Source organism: Alexandromys fortis, unplaced genomic scaffold, assembly GCF_014885135.2.
Source record: "Alexandromys fortis isolate MF-2015 unplaced genomic scaffold, M_Fortis_MF-2015_v1.1 scaffold_74, whole genome shotgun sequence".
NCBI lineage: Eukaryota > Metazoa > Chordata > Mammalia > Rodentia > Cricetidae > Alexandromys > Alexandromys fortis.
The window spans coordinates 2,831,396-2,853,448 of NW_026068008.1; the positions used below are offsets into that span (position 1 = coordinate 2,831,396).

The following is a 22,053-nucleotide window of genomic DNA, read 5'->3' on the forward strand; positions in this document are numbered from 1 at the left end:
CCTTTCTGTTACATATTTGGGAATAATTCCCTAGTTCAGAACAGTTTACCACTGCCAGGCCTTTGTTCCTCTCTCCTAGCTAAGCGCAGAGATCTGCCTTCCTGCAGTTTTCTTTATCAGCAGGCATTCGGTCAGTGTTTAGGCACAGAGCATCCCATCTAAGATAGTCACAGATCTCTAAGGACATAGAATTACCACCTGCCCAAGCTGCTCTTCTGGTTTTACCCCACTCAATAGATTCTGAACACCCTACGCTCACTTCCACCTCAGTTTACTAATGATTTAGTTCAGGACTCTCAAGGACAGCAGGAGGGACAATTAACTGCATCGCAGAGGAAGACCCATAACCCCCACGATCAGAACGCTGATGACAGCATGGCCTGGAACTAGTCATTTAGAGGCCTGGGTCTCTCCTCTTAGAACAGTAAGTCTAACTCCAGACCTAGGCCAGTAGAAACTGGTGTATGTGCTATCTGATCAAGAACCATCAGCTTCCCCCTGACTATTTAACGTAGGTTTTGTTTCCTGGTGACCCAGTAGCCTCTATGCATACTGGGAGAAAAGAAATGATGCTAAAATACAATCCGTGCCCTGTTCGTAGTTTTACTGAAAAAGAACTTTTTAGCCCTTTACTAACCACCTAAAAATTTAGCATAGTGCATTAACCTTCCCCTCTAGAGTTCCCTGACAATTTAATTCCTCTCTTAACTAACTTTCTCCATTAAGAAGTTCACCAGACATGTGCTAACCACTCCAATGGATCTGTGTGTGTGTGTGTGTGTTGTGTGTGTGCACGTGTGTGCATGTGAAAAGATTTTCTATGGTGGAAAAGAATTCTGGCCCTGGAACCTGCTATGGCTAGGGAATTGCTGTTTTTTAAGGGTATATATTATATATGACTGGGAGTGTTTATAATGGGTAGAACTAAGGAGCAGTGTGGACCTAAGAACAGTGTAGAACAAGAAGAATGAGTGGCACAGTGAGAAATGATGGATTGAAGGGAGAGGAATAAAGAGACATGGACAGGCAATTCCTGTTGTGAGTGGACTTCTTTACCCTCAGATCTTTAGCCTCGCTTTAGCTATCCATGCTGCCTTTAACTGAACCCTGAAAGGAAGTCTTAAACGCTAAAGCCTTTAAGGACCTCACTACCCCAGGCTGCCTAGTACAGCTTAGAACCAATACTTCAGTCAATTTTTCAGCCCTGGCCAACACGGCAGATATGATTTAACAAAGCTCTGCGAGCTGCCGAGCAGCTTGGTGGCACTCTGGTCTGACGCTATTCCAAGGTGCAAACAAGGTGCTTTTTTTGTGTTTTCACAGCAGAAAGAGTTGAATCCGACTCTCCCTCCCCTTACAAGGGCTCTAGACCACTCATGAAGACTTGGACTTTACTATCTGATCCTCAAAGGTTTCATGTCTACGTATTACCAAATGGGGTCCAGAGGATAAAAATCTTCAGTTATTAGCATAAATTGCTGTTCATCATTCATAGGGCTCCCCATGAGTCAGCCACAGGTGATCTGTACACCCTACTCTTCACTAGCTGGGAGATCTTACTGATAATTACTGAAGTTTGTTACCAAGTCACTAATGACAGATATGAAGAGCGATTAGTATAAACTTACAATCTTCTATAACTCTAACTTGATATTTCTTTCTGGGTTAGAAAATCTTTTAGTTTTGTGTTTAGACTACTTCTTAGTAAGATTTGAATCTATTGTGTACATAGGATATACAGTTATCCTTCAATGTGCATGGAAATTATTTCCATGACCCCCTAGGAATAGAAGAATTGCAGGTGTTTAAGTCCCTATTTAAAAGGATGAAGTATTTGTCTGGAGCTCATGCATCTCCTGTCCTATACTGTAAGCCGTGTACTGATTACCCAATACAATGCGAACACTATGGAAATGGCCATTACACTGTATCTTTAAGGGATAAGAGAAGCATCTATATATAGTCCACACAAAGCAGTTCTGAATGATAATTGTCTTATAGTGATTACATGACTAGTACGTGCCATTGCAGAGGTCATTTTTATTTCAAATATATTCAGTATGAGCTTGGTTGAAATCCTGGGTATAGAACCCAAAGATGTGGAGGGATAACTGTATACTTTATTTTGCAAAATGTTTGGAGTACCATACTATATTAAAAAAAAAGAAAAAAGAAAAAGATAGCAATCCTACCACACAAAGCTTGGTTATACAGTTTTGAGTCAGTTTTTGGAACACGTTAAGGCATCAAATACACTGTGCTCTGGTAGAAATTATGATTCACACTGAACATTTACATGAAAAACCATCTTAAATATTTCTAAGTGACTAACCAAAAAGAAACAAGACAAAGAAATGTAGTTCAGCTTTCTAAAATTGAAAATTTAATACAATTTCTCAAAACGGCCATTGTCAAAAATGCCTATGGCCCAGAACCAATCATGGCTTTCATTGTTAGGAAATAAGCTAGCAGAGATGCCTGCCGCAGGTCGTCTGGACATGCTAAGATGAACCACGTGAAACTGACAACGTTGATCTGTGCATGTGGCTGGACCTCATTCTCAGACACATAGCCCTACGGTCCCTAGACTGCATTTTAGAGGAGGACTGGATTACTCCTTGGCAGCTCTGGTGTAGATTCTTCCATCGCCTTTTATCCAGAGGCCCCATCTTTGTCATCAGTCATATGTGACTTTGACCTCTGTGAGACTCAAATTTCCTCACTGACAAAATTAGCAGTTGAGTAGGTGGACTACAGATTTAAAAATCTTGTCAGCCTCTTGGCTGTGGCATGTCATCTGCAAGAGTGAGGCTTGGGGAACACACAGCTAAGTTACAAAAAGTTAAATCTCGTGTGGTTTTAGGTACATTTACTTACTTGCTCTAGCTGCATTCATAGCTGTCCTCGGCTGCATGTAGTCATAGTCCATGTGCTAGACATGGTAAAATATCTGCTGGATCTGCTTCCGGCTTATCAATAAAAGATGTGCTGTCAATAATGTCTAAATTCAGCTTCTAGAATTCCTTCTCCCTCCAAGGTCTAGACACTGTTCTTTGGACTTTAAAAGTCCCTGGTGATGATTAAAAGATCCCACCAGCACACAGATGTTAAATGTGAGGTTACCATTTCCCTGTCACAAGCTACTATAAGGTATAGTACGCTCCTCATTTTTCTGCCGTTTTCTTTAATTAATTTCACTAATTAAATAACCACCCAAAGTGATGGTGTCCTACCCTCTCGTCCCAGATTGTTCTGTCTGGAGACCTTTGTGCTGGTGACAGCCATGAAATGCTCACCAGGTCTTCTAAGGCAGGACTATTAGAGGAGAAAGGAAGGCATGGGGTAGAGAGGAGGGAGGAGGGGAACAGCACAGGCTGGTCTCCTGCTTCTCTGAGAGCCTGGTATCCAGTGCTGCAAAGGGAGGGAGATCCTGATCAGATCTCAGCACTGGGGAGAAGGTGAGATAAGAAAATGCATTTGGGAATTAAGAGAAAACAGCCACAAAGCTCCCTGGAGGGTGCAGATGCTTAACAACTCTCTGGAGGAGTTGTGTGACTATCCCCAAATGGATAGTGGTGATGCAGGATGAACCCCGAGAATCGTAACTTGTGTGAAGAGGACTCACACATGTATTAATTAGAATGCACACGTTAGTTTCGTCTGTTTCCTTTGCCAGTGTTTTTCTGTCTTTTTTCCTCCTGGATCTCGTCCTTTTTTTTCTAACTCACTTTCATTGTTTATGTAGCCTACAATAATACACACTTAGCTTCCTCTATAGGGAAGAGTATATGTATCAGGCTTGTTTACCTTCTCATTCATTGAGGAAGCAAGCCAAGCAGCCTGCCTTCGGCAGAAGGTTATAATTATTGCTCAGATTCAGAGAGGCGTTAAGAGGAAATTCAGAGAATGAACCTCTAATCTTACACCTTCCCTTGCAGCCTACAAGGAGAAAATGAAGGAGCTGTCCATGCTGTCGCTGATCTGCTCATGCTTCTACCCGGAGCCTCGCAACATCAACATCTACACCTATGATGGTGAGTCGCCTGCGGCAGAGACACCTCTAGCGACACAGTGGGCTGCAGTCTGAGTACAGGTGCTTCTCTCCAGGAGCTCCTAACATAACTAAATGAGCATTTTATAGATCTCAGTGTTGATTTGCTGTGTCCAGCCATTAGGTCTTATTGATTGCCTATTGCTCACAGCAATTTGAAGCTGCTGATACTAACGGCACATTAATGTCTCTTAGGAAGCATGGTTGGCTTGCTACCAGCATCCTGATCATCACATCACAATCCACCGGAAGTCTTTTCAAATAATGAAGCACACTAAACTACAATTACACCAGATCTTAATTTGCAAAAAACTATTTTTCTACACAGATCATTCAAAGACTAGAAAATGTATCAACATCACTATTTTCTTTCTGCAGTACCCATATTTTGTGAGCAATCGCAAACAAGCTAATAACAAAGATCAAATCCATATATATTATCCTGGCTATCCGTAACTCACTGTACAGAACAGGCTAGCCTCAAACTCTAGAGATACTTTGCCTCTCAAGTGCCAGGATTAAAGGTGTGCACCACTGAGCCAGGCTGCCAATTGTCTTAATTGAAGTGCAACCTTTTCAGTTTGCTTTATGCCAACTCATGGTGGTTAGCTAAGTTTAGTTTCATTTCTGGATCTTCAAATGCGTGTGGCCCCAGGCAAGAGGATACTTAGACTCTTTGATTATCATTTACTCTCCCTCCTAGGAATGTTGGGGAGAGGTTGTTACATGTCTTACCCTGATGCCTAAGACATCCTCAGGACCTGCTGTGTGCTTATCAACACTGTTAGTATCAACCTCGTCTAACTCGGCCAACCTAATCAAAGTAGGGCAGTCGTGTATACCAGAGCTACCTGAGACAGTCTGATGTTTGGTAGGCTCACAGTTATTCTGCCTTTCCACATGTGCAAAAGTCATTAAAAAGAAGGTAAAGGGCAGGCGCCCAGTCTTAAGTGCCTTCAGTTCTCTCTGAGATCTCAGAGCCATGCTTCTCCCGGTGCTGTTCTGATGACACAAGCCTTAGAAGGCTAATTAACTTTCCAGAAGCAGCAGTCTCTGTGTGCGCGCAACCAATCCATCTCCAACCAAAACTTCCACGAGAACACATGCAGCATGCCCAGTTCCTGTAAGTCCATTGAGCCATTAAATCAACCGCGTAGATCCATACTGTCTGTCAGATGTTGTTGTGAGCAGGAATCTGGCTGTTTCTTAAGTAAGAGACTATAAAATCTGGTCTGTCACTGAGGTCCCATGAATGTGGCATGGCCCTTGCCTTCCTGGGACTTGAAGCTCTGTAGATGAGTCTTAAAACACACAAGGAGAGAAGCAAGTTGTTGGTACACAAGAACTGGGTGGTCTTGCACTTTGGCACTGAGAGGCAGGAAGCGGAGCTGTGCGAGCTGTCTGAAGCTGAAGAGACAACTCCACATGCACCGCTTCAAAAGCACTCAGTAGAGACTTTCATGTTTCCAAAGTGTTTACTTGGCCTTGTATCCCTGCCTCGATAGCGATTATCTGAGCAACGTAGATCATGTAAAGTGCATTTCTGGACCTCAAAGGAGAGTATTCTGTCATACATTACAGTAAGAGACTGGGCCGTTGAGTGCTTGGGAATCCCCTGGGGGTCTTAGAACCACTCTGGAGGGTAACAAGACACACCTACACATGAAATACTAGTGACACAAAGCAGTGGCTTAATGCCAAGAAATTTCTGGATGCAAACAAAGATTAGTGGACCAGAGTGTTAAGTGTGGGATCAAGCTGAAGACCAGTGAAGTTTTAAAGAAATCGGTAGATTTTCCTACATTGTGAGCTATGAAGTTACAAATGTCCTCGAAGACACTACCTATTATACTGTTTTATGCTATAGATTATTTCAGATTGTAAATGATAGCACATGATTAATATATGAATGTATGATAATAAGCCTATCAATCATATTATACATGATTAAAGCGTGAAAGTCCAGTAATTTATTTGTCAGTACATATGGCAATGATAAGCATGGCTAGCAATTTTCTGTTCTTTAGTTTAGTTAATAATTAAAAACTATATGTGTAACAGTACATTCTTTAAAAAGATTTTTTCATTTATGAACGTGAGTGCTCTGTCTTCCTGTAGGTCTGCACAACAGAGGAGGGCCTCAAACCCCATTATAGGTGGTTGTGAGCGACCATGTGGTTGGTGGGAATGGAACTTAGGACCTCTGGAAAAGCAACCAGACCTCTTAACCACTGAGCCACCTCTCCAGCCCTACAGTGTACATTTGAAACACAATACACATTACATAATGACGACACCAAGTTAGTTAACATACGCTTACCTCATATGTTATCATGTGTTTCTGACAAGAACCCAATCAAAGAAAGTAGACTAAAAATGCTTAGACCACTAATAAAATGGAGCTTTAATAAATCATTAAAAATAACAAAGTTATCATTTGCAAGAATAGATGAAACTGGAGATCATTTTATTAACAAAATAAATCAGATTCAGAAAGACACATATCTCCTTTTCTTTCCTAGGTCTTCATGTACACATATATATGCACACCATACACACACACACACACACACACACACACAGTGTGTGTGTGAAAGTAGGGGAAGGGGTATTTGGGGAGAAGGAGACCAATCAGAGGGAGGCAGAGAAAGACAAGAGGCGGTAATGGGGTACAAATACGAACAAAGCACATGAGAAGAAAGTTGTAAAAGATCACAATCACACCCACCACTCTGCACAATGAGCACATGCTAATAACTTTCGAGTGTAAAACAACAGAGTATAATGTTACAGTTATCACTGCAGATCACATTGTGTGTCAGCTTAATGCAACCTAGAGTCAGCTGGGAAGCAGGAAGCACAATTGGAGACTGACTCCATCCCAACGGAGTGTGTACATGACTACGGGGCATTTTCTTGACTGATGCAGGAGGGTCCAGTCAACTGTGGTTGGTGCCACCCTAGTCTTGCATTGTATAAAAAAGTAAGCTGGAACATCCATGGAAAGGAAGCCAGTAAGCAGTGTCCCTGCATGGTCTCGGCTTCAGTTTCAGCCTCCAGGTTTTTGCCCTGGCTTCCCACAATGATGGGCTGTGATGTGGAACTGTAAGCCAAGTATATCTTTTTTTCCAAAGTTGTCTGTGGTCTTGGTGTTTTGTCACAGTGACAGAAAGCAAACCAGGACTCTCATGAACATATTTAATTTTCTAGCTAAAATTTTATACTGTTTAACCAACATCTCCCCAGTATCCATCAGCCTTGGCTGGCACACCACACTCTGTATGCATGAGGACAGTATCTTTGCCTTGCTGGGCCTACCTAGCTTTCTCTTATACAGTGCACTCCAGGTTTACCCATGTGGTTGCAAATGACAGAATTTACTACATTTGTCAACAAAAACATTTACACTGTAAAAGTGTGTGCACAGTCAAGCTGTGGGAGTTCGTGTATTTTGGAAATAAGGCAGCGCTTTGTGCAGCACTTCGTTTCCACTTCCTGGAATAAGATGCCTCTTGAACTGCTGGGCTCATTAAAGTAGTTGCTTGATTCAGATGCCTACTTGATGTTCTCGATGTTCCTTCCGTAGACATGGAGGTGAAGCAGATCAACAAGCGAGCCTCTGGCCAAGCTTTTGAGTTGATCTTGAAGCCACCATCTCCCATCTCAGAAGCTCCACGAACTTTAGCTTCTCCAAAGAAAAAAGACCTGTCTCTGGAGGAGATCCAGAAAAAGCTAGAGGCTGCAGAGGAAAGAAGAAAGGTAACTTTCTCCATGAGTTTTTGTCTTTCTTTGTTTGGTTTCGTTTGGTTTCATTTGGGAAATGAGATTTCTCTGTGTAGCCTTGGCTGTCCTGGAACTTGCTCTGTAGACCAGGCTGGCCATAAATTCAGAGTTTTCTAAAGTCTCTACTTTCTTTCTTCTTCCCCTCCACTCCCATTCTCTCTTTAACATAGATACACATATTATAATGGGGAAACTGAGCTACTAGCCCAAGTAAATGTACAAGATTTAACTGTTTGGCTACCCTCTTCTGCTTTACTCTCAGGAGTACCCAAATGTCTTGTCTAAAGTCCTGCAGGGTCTGTTGCACTTGGGCTAATTTACGTTCTCACTCAGCAGAGGCAATTTCTATATGATGGGCACAGCACAGCACAGGAAGACATATACATGAAACACACACACACACACACACGTGTCCAAAGTAGACACAGAGCTCAGAATATAAGATCAGTGACTGGTCCAAACTTAATATTCAGAAAGCAAAGTTCAGTTTGTACACTCATGACATTTCCAGCTACTGTGCTTAATTCTCAAAAAAAATGGATAAAGGAGAAAGAACACAGAGCTAATAAAAATTAACTGGGTGTTAATTTATAAAACTCCCTGAAGCAACTAATTAATGACTCTGGTAAAACTTCTACATCCTGATAGCAGTAAATTATTAACAGTTATTTAAACAATTAAATCAAATTAGAAATGGACCGTATAGCTAATGGACATTGACAAATGGAATCTGGCAGAATTATGATATTCAGAAAAAGAATGTTATGGAACCTTTTTAAAATATTTTAAAATATAGTATACTCCATTATATTTCTTGTGCAATTTGGAAATTTTTCAATGACGAAATCACCATGTGGATTATGTTCTCATAGTAGACTTTTAATTAAGTGATAGTACAGCTAATTAAGAGAAAGTACCAACTTAAACATTCATTCATTGATTTTGTTTTTCTGTTGGATTGTACTGACTTAATTAGTACTTATGTGAAAAACTGCTAAGTCTCTTTAGAGAGTCCCCAGCAAATGCATATAGCTCACTCACTATGCAGGGGAGGACACACAAGTAACTTCAATCCAGCTGTGCTAGCTAGCTAAAGGAGAAAGTAAGTACGAGACTGGAAAGTTCAGAGTGGCTGCAGAATAAGGATGGCTGAATTGAGATAACGCTGCGTATCATCCAATGCTCTGGCTTCCAAGCCATTATTTCTTGTCTTCTAACTGGCTTCACTGCCAGCGAAGTTTAGCTGCCCTCTATTTTCAATCACTTTCCAACAACACAGCAACTCAGGCAGAAATAGAGCTTCTCCTCCTTGCAACCGCTTTGCAGTCACGGATACAGGAGTTTGATGCTCAAACTTGGGCCATTCACCCACCTCTGCCCTAAAGAGATGGTAAGGCAAAGTCTGGGGGTAAGGCAAAAGAAAATTCAGACCTCACCAGAAAAAGGTGGGGGTGGAGCTTAGAGATAGAAAATGGCAGGTATCCCCAGTTGTTGTCTGCAAACCTATAGTATTCCATATTCCTAACACAAAGCAAAATTATAGGTAGTAAGTTTCCAAATGATACCTCCTGAAAGTAAAATCACATAATTGACAGACAGATCTGGGACCTGCTATTTATTCTGACCCTGACTCTAGGAACTAAAGACACTCACTAAGCCTCCTGTCACTAAGGGACCAAGAGGACCAAGAGTCAGTCTTAAACACACCATAGCATACAACACATCAAGCATGAGCAAGAGAACAAAAGATAAGGGTAGACTGTCTGACGTGGGAAGAGCAGCAAGCGCCAGGGTCCAGGGTTCTGGTGAGTTTGAGAGACAGCACAAAGGCCAGTGAGGCTGGAGTGCTGAGCTCAGAGAAAGGACTGGTGCTGAAGTCAGAGGGCAGTGCTCTGAGGACTTTGAGTTGAAGTGAAAGGAAGGCAGAGGAAGACAATGAAACCATGCCCATGCTGAATAGGAAACACAGCCCAGCTTTAAAGAAAGACCTATTTTTAAAGGAATTAACTAGAAAAACGGTGTTAGATAAATAGAGAAAATGGGAAATTGTTATAGAATAGAAAACAAACAAATAAAATCCACTTCATGACTAAGGGCACACAGAGGCAAGCACAGAGAAGATGTTTTGAAGGCAGTGCCTCAGACAGTGGATGGGGGAGTTGGGAGGGAGCGCTAGATCAGACCCAATGTATAAGTCATAAAGAGGCCTGCATTTTTACATAAAAACAAATCCTTCTAGGTGTTCAAAATAGCCGGGCAGTAATAGCACATTCCTTTAATACCAACATTTGGAAGGTCAAGACAGGTGGATCTCTGGGTTCAAGTCCAGCCTGGTCTATATTGTGAATTCCAGGACAGCCAGGGCTACACAAAGAAATCCTGCCTTGAAAAAAAAAACAGTAAATAAATAATAAAAGCTTGAATAAATATTAAAAAGCTGCTAAGAACTGAGAAACAGAATTCAGCTGTTGTCACTTTACACTGGGCCTATTTCCCTCCCCATACATTACAAATTTCTAAATATTCTCCCCCAAAGTATACATGGCATTTACATGCATATCAGCAGCATTTTGCTGTTGTTATAAACGGTCAGTTGCTACTGCCAGTCAATAGCCTCAGTTATCTTAAGACAGCAAGCATTTTCTCATCAAACGGACATAATCCTAACTCCAAGCACAGAGGTAGACAAGGGTGGTTCTTATTAGGATGTTCTAAACACGAAACCACTTACTAGGATGTTTAAAGCTATTCCCTGGGAATCCAAGAGCCCTCTGTGGGCCAGGGGCCCGCCTGAGTTGTACAGACAGGGCTCTCTGAAGTCAGGGCTGGAAGGCTGCTGCCCAAGTGTCTCCACAGGGGATCAGATATACTGTGTATTAAATATCCTGGCAGTTTCCCAGAATCCCTAGGCCACTTGGCCACCTTCATAGCTCTGACCATATGGTCACTTGCTCAGATAGAACTGCACAGGCTCCTCCAGCCAGAATAATGTTCCATAGTTTAGCTGAGAGAAAAGCTTATTCTAATTAATTTTGCTTTTTCTCCCTTATTGAAGTACCTCTGTCAATCAGTGTTCATTTTTTGAAATTCAAGTCTTCATATTTCAGCTAACCACATTAGGGAATGGATGGTGACATGTTGGCCATTCAGGCCCTGTGCCCATTTGTTCAACAGTCCCTTAGCAAAAGGCAGCAGGCTTCCACACATCCCACCTAGATGATCCAACACACTCTGCTGTTCCAGTGTCTCTGTTAGTGATTTCTCTTTCCCATATGTCCCAGTGTGGGGACTGTGTCTGGTTATCTTCAGCAGACTACAGTTTAAAGGTGACTTTCAAATCATCCCAAGAACACATGGGTATCAGAACGTCTGAAGTTGAGCCCATGCCTCCACACAACAGCTACTGCCCCTGAGCAAGTCATCTCAAGTCTATCTCCTTTTGCCCATTTTCCGAGTTTGGTTTGTATTTTTCTTGTGGCTGTGATAAGTACCATGACCAAGAGCCGCCTGGGCAGGAAGCAGCCATTTCACCTACACTTCCAGGTCACAGTCCATCACTGAGAGAAGTCAGGCCAGGAACTCACGCAGAGCCTGGAGCGGAGACCACAGAGGAAACCATAGACCTATAGGCTTGCTTAGTTTGCTTTCTCTTAGAACCCAGGCTCACTGCCCAGGGGTGAGTCACCCCTGTGAGCTGGCCCTCCTTACATCCATCATTCATCAAGAAAATGCTCCACGGACTTGCCCACAGCCAGTCAGAGGGAGGCAGCCCCTCAGCTGAGATCCCTCTTCCCTGGTGATACCATCCGGCATTGTCCTCTATTGAAAAGACTTGTAGAAGGTCCATGAGCTGTTGCTTATTTCTAATAAAATGCAACAAGTTCTGGCTTTGCAAAAATTATGATCCAGCAAATGATTTTTCAAAGGAAAGTGGTCCTGATTAATACTGCCATATCGCACATTTCATAAATATTTTAAATATAAACTGATCATGATCATAATACATAGAATAATCAAGGTGATAAAATAGATACATGTAAACAGGTCGGGCCAACTAAAACTGGCCTGAAAATGTTAATATTATGAAAAATGACGAAAATTTAATGATACTTATTACTTTGATAAACGGATTAAATCAAAATGCTCCCCACTCAAACCTGTTCAGTAAGAGATAAATTCATATAGCAATATCACTGCACAGTGAATTCTAACAACCTATGAACCTCGGAAAGAGAAGTGAATTCCTTGCTCTAAACAAAGTGGATTGAAAGGGAACCATTTGTAGACAAATCAGGTGGCCCCAACTTCTTCATTTGTAACGCCAAAGTTTTAGAATGGGCTCCTCTTGTTCCCTTACCACATTATGGATTTGCCCCACGACGGCTTCTGTGAGGTCTGAACCAGGTGAAGTTTACACACATGGCTGCCAACGTCCCGCACTGCTGGCCCTCATTACCGGAAGGGGCCTCTAATTCCTGCCCTGACTCTAAGACACCTGACCTTGTCCTCCAGTGATGTGTTGCAGCCACTCAAAAATACAACTCTCACTTTAAAAGGGTGTAACAGAGAGTGTATTTCGGTCCTAGCTCTGCAATATTCTAGTACATCACCTTAAAGTTGCTCCTAGCCAGTCTAATTGGACAGACCGGGAAAGTTTGTATTCTTTTGGGAATTGTCATCTGCAGCTGGCATCTTACGTTGGTAACTGGCTATTGAGATGGAATATAGGGGGATTGAAGTAGTTTTTATATAGTCACAGTTTGATATTCAGGAAGCCAGCTGGGTTCATGGTCATAAAATCTTATTGTGGTCTTCCGGGCAAGCAAGAAGAGCATGCAGACTCTCTTCTTGTGAGGGGACCCCAGCAACCCCATCCCAGGCTTCGGAACGAGAAGAGCTCATAATGAAACTCCAGGTTTTCATCATGTTAAGTCTCTCATGTATTCCTGGCTTTTCATCGGGAAGTGAACGCTGTGGTCTTTGCTTGGCACAACTACACTCAACTGTCATATTTGAGCACACACTTTTTTGCCCTTAGCCATGTTGACGATGTCCTTTCAGGATTAGTGGAAAGCCCAATAGTTACAGGACAGCATCCAGCCTCCTATTGGGAAGATCCTTTGGAACTAAGGGCTTTGGTGTTTGATGAATGGATCTGGGTGTCAAGTAATACATCCCACACATGATTAAATGGAACAAGAAGATGGAGTGGCAGGAGTATATGAACTTCAGAAGTAAATGGGAAACCGGTGGCATCTACAGTGTCTTAAATCTCTTCTGTGCGCGTAGATGAGTTTTATAGACCAGTTAACTCAGATTTATCATCCAATTCATTTGTGCAGCAATTAAGCTCTTAGACTGGGTAGCGTGAGAGATGCTAATTAACCTCTCTGCACAACATTCAAGCGTTCCTAAATGGACAATAACTCTTCTTCCTGTCTCAGTACTGTGCCTCCGTGTACCTCTCGCATCATCATCCAGTGATCCTAAGTTCTGAGTGAGGATGTGCAGAAGAGGTGCTCACCAGCCATCTGCCTCAGTTTCTCCCATCTCCCCGGTGGCACATTTGAATGACTCACTCTGTATTTGCCTCAGCTTACTTCTACCTTGTACTAGCTGCCCTCTACCTCACCCAGTTTTCCGTCTTAATTCTCAGAGAGCTTCTGTGAAAGGCCATGATCCTCCAAGGCCATTACTTATCTTTGAAAACTTCATATGCACCAACATTTGCCAGGGTCCCTATTTTCACCTCTCTCTAAACACACACAGTCCACCTGCCTTCCTGCTCATCTGCCCGAGCACAGCACAGTAGGAAGAACTGTTTGAACATGCAGCAAGACCTTCACTCCCACACACAGGTAGAGACAGCCTTCCACTGCTTCAGATCATGTGTTGCCGTTCTTTGGCTTCTCATGCATCGCATGCCATGCCTTTGTGTAATGTTCTGAAATTACTGCATATTTTCTCACTTTACAGATAGTGGCAGCAAAACTGATTTTCTTTCTTGACAGTACAACTGCTAGACTGAGCCATATTCAGGGAAGAGTTGATTTCTCCGAGGAACAAAGTCAGGGATGTTGCAGGCAGAAAGAGCTGCTTATACACTCCAATGATGGAGTCCTAAGTCTAACTTCCAGCACTAGCAGAAGTACCAAAGAACCTTGGAAATAGATCTCAGCAGGAAGATACTGGGTGCTCTGTCATTGCCAAGCCCCCAGTGACTGCAGTTGCAGAGGACCATAATCCTGCTGATGCTAAGGAGAGAGAGAGCATGCACAAGACATAGCTAACCCCATTGGCTCTGCTCTCACTGCTGAAGGACCACAGAGTCCCCATAATTCCTCTGGGTGTCCAATTGAAGAATGACAGCCAGAATCAGGGCTTTCTTCTGGTTTGGGCCCAAAAGACACTAAACATGAGTGCACAAATGTTTTCAAGTCTCTACAGAGTGTTTTATGTGTATGTATGCTTTGTCTGCATGTATATCTGCACACCATGTTCATGCTTGGTGTCCAGAGAGCCAGAAGAGAGCACTGGACTCCCTAGAACTGGAGTTGAGGACAGTTGTTTGCTGTTATGTGGGCTCTAGGTACTGAACTCTGGTCTTCTTCAAAATCAGCAAGTGCCCTTTACCACTAAGTCATATCTCCAGTGCCAGGAAAAATTTAATAGCTGCTGGGAAAGAGGAAGGACAGTCATGTAATAAAAAGAGAAAGTGGATTTGATTAACAAGAAAAGCTCCTACAGGGCCCACCCTACGGTTGGTTAGAAAACAGTGGACAGAAGAAAAGGGAAGTTCAGGCCCCAGGCCTTTCCCATTTCCTTCAGGTTCTCAGTGAATGTAGTGGTCCAGCGGTTCATTGTAGCCCTTCCTGATGCAGATATGTTTAGCAGCATCTTATTTTTGTTAAAAAAAAAAAATAAAAGAGAGAGAGAGAAAGAAAAGAAAAGAAAAGAAAAGGAAGAAAAGAAAAGAAAAGAAAAGAAATTCTTCAATGAGAGTTAATGCTATTTCTAAGACACTCTGTCTAAAACCTTGACAGTTGAAAATTCAGGGAGCCACACACCCCGTCAACACATTCTATAGAAAGTGCTAAAGTCTACAGACAAGAGTCACTGAATAGCAGTGCTCACGCCTGCAGCACCAGCTAGCACTCAGCTAGGTCGGCTTCCCGATAACTAAAAATTGTGTTTTCTCCCCAGTCTCAGGAGGCCCAGGTGCTGAAACAATTGGCAGAGAAGAGGGAGCACGAGCGAGAAGTCCTCCAGAAGGCTTTGGAGGAGAATAACAACTTCAGCAAGATGGCGGAGGAGAAGCTGATTCTGAAAATGGAACAAATTAAGGAAAACCGTGAGGCTAATCTAGCTGCTATCATTGAACGTCTGCAGGAAAAGGTAAGGGCACCAGAATGCTGAACAGGGAGAAGAAGCCCTGTACAGCCCAGCTGGGGAACAAGCCCTGTGCAGCCCAGCTGCAGGCCATACCTGTACAGCACAGCCGGGGGGCAAACGCTGCGCAGCATAGCTGGGGGATGCTGGGTGCTGCAAAACGAGGTGTGACAGTCAACCTCAGGCTGCTCTCATCATGTATTTTGAATCTGTGACCTGAGCCTATGGTGGAGAAAGGAAACTCTATATCAGCCCTGAAGCCCTTGCCAAATGTTCCACTGGACAGGGAGCCCAGGAAGGCTGGTCTCAAATGTGTATGACTTCTGTACAAACCAATGCAATGAAAATTACCAAGTTGCACATATTTAATACTTAACTTATTACATTAATGCTATAATACTTAATGTTAATAAAAATTAACATATAACATTTTTAAAAATGATATATTTAACATAAAATATTTGTCACAATTCCAGTCTCTCCATGTAAGAAAATCTACAAGAATATCTGGAACATGGGAGCATAGCAGAGGGACCATTTCATACATATTTGGTTGTCCTCAGGCCTTTCTCCATATCCCACCATCCATGTGCAAACACAGGTGCAAACGCACACACACACACACACACACGTACACACACACACACACAAGCTTGCCTTTGAAAAAATTATACATAGTAGCTATGAATAGTTTTGCTTTGTCTGTTTCCAGAAGCTGCATTAAGCTTGAAAACTAGGGACTCTGGAAAAGATGCGAAGATGCATCTACACTTCTCACCCTCCAACCTGCTCCCACATCTATGCTATGTCAGGCCCTGCAGATGCAGAGAGACACTGTCATTGTCCTCCAAACACTGAGAGTTCACACTCAAACTCATAATCCTCCTGCCTCAGACTCCAAGCTCAAATTGCAAACATGTATCACTGTTCCTGGCTAAAGTCTTTTAAAAACATTATATCCCAGAGATTTTTTTTTAAGTTAGATGCACTCTTCGTGAATTTTTGAGAACTCTGCCTGGGAAGGGGTGTAGGCTCCAGCAGAGAAGTAAGACCCCGGGGCTCTGGATGATGTGAGAACAAGTCCTATTCTGGATTTAAATTTCAGCTGACAGCAGTCTGTTCTAGACCACACCATATGGGGCGGTAAAGGTCATTGCCAGAGCCAGGTTTTCTTTGGCATTCCATAACTAAATGGATATTTTTCCAATCATATAGACTCTTTGGCCGCTCACAGCAAACATCTTTTATCTCCTCAGTGAAATGGGAACACCTAGGAAGCAACAGATTTCCTTCTATGTGCTGTGTTTTAAATGAACTGGAGGTGTTGTGTAGTAAGAGTCATCTTCTATTGTGTCTCTGTCTGTGTCTGTGAGCACTAAAACTACTTCTTTCCTAAAATAGGACAAAGCAAACTTGCTATGAGCTATACACAGCCTTCTGGTTAAGTGAAGTCAAAAAGGCCATAGTTGTGTAATGCTGAGAGTGTAACAGAAGCTTTTCTGAAACTTGACATCTGGAAAGGCAGTTACTTCAGAAATTGCATATTAATGAGTTGATCACTCAGTGAGCATCTACAGGGCCTCTACTGTGTGCTTAGAAACCTGGAAGGGGAAGTAACAAAAAAGGGTCCTCTCCAGCCAGGCATGGCAGACCTCATTTAGAGTCCCAGCACCTGGGAGGCTGAAGAGGAGGACCAGACTTGGCTACAGAATAAGTGAGACCTTGTCGGCCGGGGGGAGGGGGGTGGATAGAAGAGAGAGAGACGGGATCCCCGGTTATCTGTTGTCAGTAGAAATCACTCCATACCAGGCTCCCATACTAGGGAAAACACCCACTCTTGCCAAGCGGGAAGAATTAAAGAGATGCTTTCTTCCCAGCCTAATGGGTACCTCCCGGCTCGAATGCACTCCTGAGAAACCTGCAGTACCTTCCACCCATCCCACCTGCCCATCTGCCTTATAATAGCGAAACAGAACTCACAGGAGTTTCCAGCAGGGCTCACACAACCAGGTTTGCCCTCACCAACTAGAAGTGTAGAATTAAGAAGGATCTTTATATAGGTAGCAATTTTATGTTTCATTGTCCAACCAGCAACAAGTAGGTGCATTTGTAGCCATTATTTTAGGGACTACCCTTGGTCCCATGACCACCAGCATCTTGATTTATGACAACAGGACTTTTATGAGTTCTCTCAACTTATTCCTGATTTATCTTTTATGCATAGGCTCATAACCATTAATAAAAAAGAAAGGGACCTGATTATGCTGACATAATCTTACACTTAAATAGACTTTGATAATGGAATTTTATAAAATTATTATCTGAGGTCATCTAGTTCAAGTTTTGATACCTACAGACATTAAAGAGGCATTAAGAGATAAAGGAAGGAGGGAAAGACCTCACATTTCTTGACTTCCAATAGAAATCTCTAAATCACATTTTTTCAGAGGAACAGAAGTTTTCTTAAAGCCATCTATTATACATACCTTCATTTAAAAGTAATGTTTCTAGTGTCAAAATACTACTACACTTCCCTTTAGCAGGAATAGAGAGATGGGAAATTGCAGAAAAAGCATTTTGTAAATTCAGATATGCTTGGGCCTAGCCTGGCCAGTAACTCTAAGTGTACCTAGCAAAGTAAGTGTGAAATGTGTAATGAAGTGGATATTACTAAAGAAGAAAGTCCTTAGTGAACTCCACAGACAACATCCTGAGTGAACTCCACAGACCACGTCCTTAGTGAACTCCACAGACCACGTCCTTAGTGAACTCCATAGACCATGTTCTTAGTGAACTCCACAGACCATGTCCCGAGTGAACTTCATAGACCATGTCCCAAGTGAACTCCACAGACTATGTCCCGAGTGAACTCCACAGACAACGTCCTGAGTGAACTCCACAGACAACGTCCTGAGTGAACTCCACAGACCACGTCCCAGATGAACTCTACAGACAACGTCCTGAGTGAACTCCACAGACAACATCCCGAGTGAACTCCATAGACCATGTCCCAAGTGAACTCCATAGACCACGTCCCAAGTGAACTTCATAGACTATGTCCCGAGTGAACTCCATAGACTATGTCCCGAGTGAACTCCACAGACCACGTCCCGAGTGAACTCCATAGACCATGTCCTTAGTGAACTCCACAGACCACGTCCCGAGTGAACTCCATAGACCATGTCCCAAGTGAACTCCATAGACCACGTCCCAAGTGAACTTCATAGACCATGTCCCAAGTGAACTCCATAGACTACGTCCCGAGTGAACTCCACAGACAACATCCTGAGTGAACTCCACAGACCGTGTCCTGAGTGAACGCCACAGACCACGTCCCGAGTGAACTCCACAGACCGCATCCTGAGTGAACTTCATAGATAGACAGAGCCTCACAGAGCTACCCTAGAAGCTCCCAACTGTAGTGTTCTGGTTGTTAATCGGGACCACTGATTGACATCATTACCTGTGCAGGACTACCCTAGCTTCTCCGACATTCTCATTTAAAATCACATCAACACATCAGGAGTCTGCATTCCATTATTTAAAGTTCTCAAATACAAAGCCAGCTAAAATGCCTGAAAATATTTTTGTAGAAACTCAGAAGGATTATCTAAATTTTTTTAAGTTATCTTGAACTCAAATTAAGTCTTTGATTTTCTTCAGCAAACTCATTACTTTACTAATTTGAGTAAGAAGTAAAGTCCAAAGGAAGCCAATAGCACTAACTCTAGTGTTTACGCTTGTGAAGCTATTTCCTACTGGAAGCTCTGTTGTCTCCCAGCACAGGAGAGGTCTCAGCACTGCCCAGTTTTCATGAGAGCCCAGCTTTCATTAATGAGTCTCCATCTGCATGGAAAGCAGACCCCGCTACAGCTTTGCCTCCTGATAACTGAACAAAAGAGGAATCACTGCATCTGTACGACCTCCCACATTTCCAAGCACAACTTGATTTCTCAGCATATGCCTTTGCTCCTTCTCTTCATGGTTTCAGTGGCATGAAAGGCTCTTTTAAACCAATTACATTTCTCTAGAGTCAACTTCCTGCTTCCACCAATTTTTAACTTTTGAAGAAGTACAGGGTATATGACACGTTTCCCTCCTACAGCCTAAACTTGAGGGGGGAAAGGTCACATTCATATATAACTAATGTTGAATCTCACTACCTGATGTAGGTGGGTCTTCTTTCTATGTGTTGCTTTCATTGGTTAATTAATAAAGAAACTGCTTGGCCTGATAGGTCAGAACATAGGTGGGTGGAGTAGACAGAACAGAATGCTGGGAAGAAGGGAAGTGAGGCAGATGCCATAGCTCTCCTCTCCAAGATGGACGCAGGTTAGAATCTTCCCAGTAAGACACCACTTCGTGGTGCTACACAGATTATTAGAAATATGTTAATCAAGATGTGAGAATTAGCCAATAAGATGCTGGAACTAATGGGCCAGACAGTGTTTAAATGAATACAGTTTCCACCTAATTATTCCAGAACTAAGCTAGCCATGCGGGAGCCAGGCAGGACAAAAAGCAGGCCTGCTCACCTCACTGCTACAGAATGGTGCCCAATGTGGGGCTCAAACCCACGACCCTGAGATTAAGAGTCTCATGCTCTACCGACTGAGCTCGGTGGTCCAACTGACCTCACATTTCTTGACTTCCAATAAGAAATCTCTAAACCACATTTTTTCAAAGGACCAGAAGTTTTCTTAAAGCCATCTTTCATACATACCTTCATTTAAAAGTAATGTTTCCAGTGTCAAAATACTACTACACTTCCCTTTAGCAGGAATAGGGAGATGGGGAATTGCAGATACATGCTGAGTGTTAAAAATACATGCTCAGTGTTTCAGGATAAAGAACCCTGTAAGCACAGACACTTGACATGAATAGGATTTAATAATAAGATTTACTTTATAGCTGGTCAAGATGATTGTGAATGAATCAAAGAAACTATATGAGGAGAAAAGCAGTTTTAGAAAATGATACCGTTATTAATAGTTAGCATTTCAAAGTTCAATTCGACAGGCATTGAGCCCCTCTATGTAAAACCACATGCCTTCGATCATCCAATGCAGAAGTTCAAGCTAAAAAATGCTAGATCCACCTTTTCTCCATCACTTCCCTCCTTAGAAAGCTCACTTCCTAACCCAAGATCATTATCTCTAATAGTAGGATTTTTATGCAAATAAATATCCACCGACCCATGCAATGTACCATGCTATAAAATGACACAGTCAAGACTTTATAGCCAAACATAGCCAAAGAGCCAAATTCTCCTGTTTAGAACTATGTGACTGCCCCATAAAGGGGGAGAATTTCATTTATGTAAGAGTTTAGATGCAATTGTATGGATTTGGGGTCTTGTGAAAGCCCTTATGGGGAAGGATTGCTGTGAAGGCCTTACAGCCTATGCTTACAGTCCTCACCAGCGGGAATGAGGGTGGGGACCCCAGACATTCGAAGTGGCATGAAAAGGTGATTCAGCTGGACTGCCTCAGCTGGCGTGTGCCAGAGTCTCTGGAAACACTGCTGGGCTCAAGTTCAGAAGGACTATTTCAAACAAGGTTTTAAAAAGTGGTACATACCAAAGTCTTCTCTCTGGATCTGTTTCCCAGAAGGCCTGTGGGCAAGCACAAATCCCTCAAAATAGTCCAAAAAGAGGAGTTAAAGACTGAAGATGAGGAAATCAACAATGTTATATTTTATTGCCGGTCTCAGAATTCATACACAAGTCAATATATTCAAGTTCTTATTATTATTTGACATTTTAATCATAATTTTTAAAAGAAGAGCATTGTTGTTGTTGTTGTTGTTGTTAGAAGTGCAGGATTAGGGTACAGCTCCTCAGTAAAGGGCTTGCCTATGACTTACAAGGTACTTGGTTCCAGGGTTTGATCACCAGCGAGGGAGGGTGGCGCCTGAGGGGAGGAGTATGGGGTGATAAAGATGTTTGTAGTCTTCTCTACTGTGATGTTCCTTGAGCCCACATTCTCCTTGTGACGTGAAGAAAATTCCTTTAGGAATTTCTGTTTAGGTAGATACCACACTGCATGATTTCTGACCAAATATGTCCAGCAAAGGCTAGGGTGGCCCTCCTAGTTCTCTGGGCCTTATGAAATGACCTCTTCTGCTTGGATGTCTTCTAGGAGAGGCACGCTGCGGAGGTGCGCAGGAACAAAGAGCTCCAGGTTGAACTGTCTGGCTGAAGCAATGGCGGGTATGGCACGCCCCTCCCATAGTAAATCCCTCTGCCTATATTATAATGGATCATGAGATATCAGTATGGGAAATGTATGACATGGTTTAAAAAGAACTCATTATTAAAAACAAAACAAAAAACAGAATCAAAAATAAAATAAAATCAATGCGGTCCCTTTGCAGAATGTTTTGCTTGATGTTTAAAAAAAAGTACCTTGGATCTTATTTTGTAAATATTTACATTTTTGTTAAAAAATACAAGTATTGCATTATGCAAGTTATTTCATAATCTTACATGTCCTGTAACAGGCTTTCGATGTTGTGTCTTTCCACTCCAATGAATTCGCTAGGTCTGTTCTTCCAGAAGCTCCCCATGTGGAACTCTAGTCCCTTCCCTTCTCACTCCAACAGAAAAATGAGGTCAGTAGACAGTCTATGGTGCTAGAAACCCACCATTGCCTAGTGACCTAGATGACTTCATAATCTCTAGCTTGACCAAGGCCACGCCTAAATGACAGGTATCATGTCTCCATGAGAGCCTCCACATCTGCTTCCTGCCTAGAAACCATAAAGCCAGGCTAAGGAAAACGCCAGTCCTAGTGCTTACTTCTGCTTCTCATGGACTATGTGCTACATGC

The 22,053-nt window shown here is 42.6% G+C and overlaps 1 protein-coding gene across 1 annotated transcript in view; it reads left to right on the forward strand.

Moving 5' to 3' along the window:
- The window catches only part of Stmn2 (stathmin 2), a 48,647-nt gene extending 27,063 nt beyond the window's left edge, over positions 1 to 21,584 (forward strand). The window contains exons 2-5 of the mRNA XM_050161733.1: positions 3,939 to 4,034; positions 7,638 to 7,810; positions 15,038 to 15,229; positions 21,364 to 21,584. Coding sequence (XP_050017690.1) covers positions 3,939 to 4,034; positions 7,638 to 7,810; positions 15,038 to 15,229; positions 21,364 to 21,423 — 521 coding nt within the window. The 3' untranslated portion in view covers positions 21,424 to 21,584. The remainder of the gene's footprint in view (positions 1 to 3,938; positions 4,035 to 7,637; positions 7,811 to 15,037; positions 15,230 to 21,363) is intronic.
- The last annotated feature ends 469 nt before the right edge of the window (positions 21,585 to 22,053 follow it).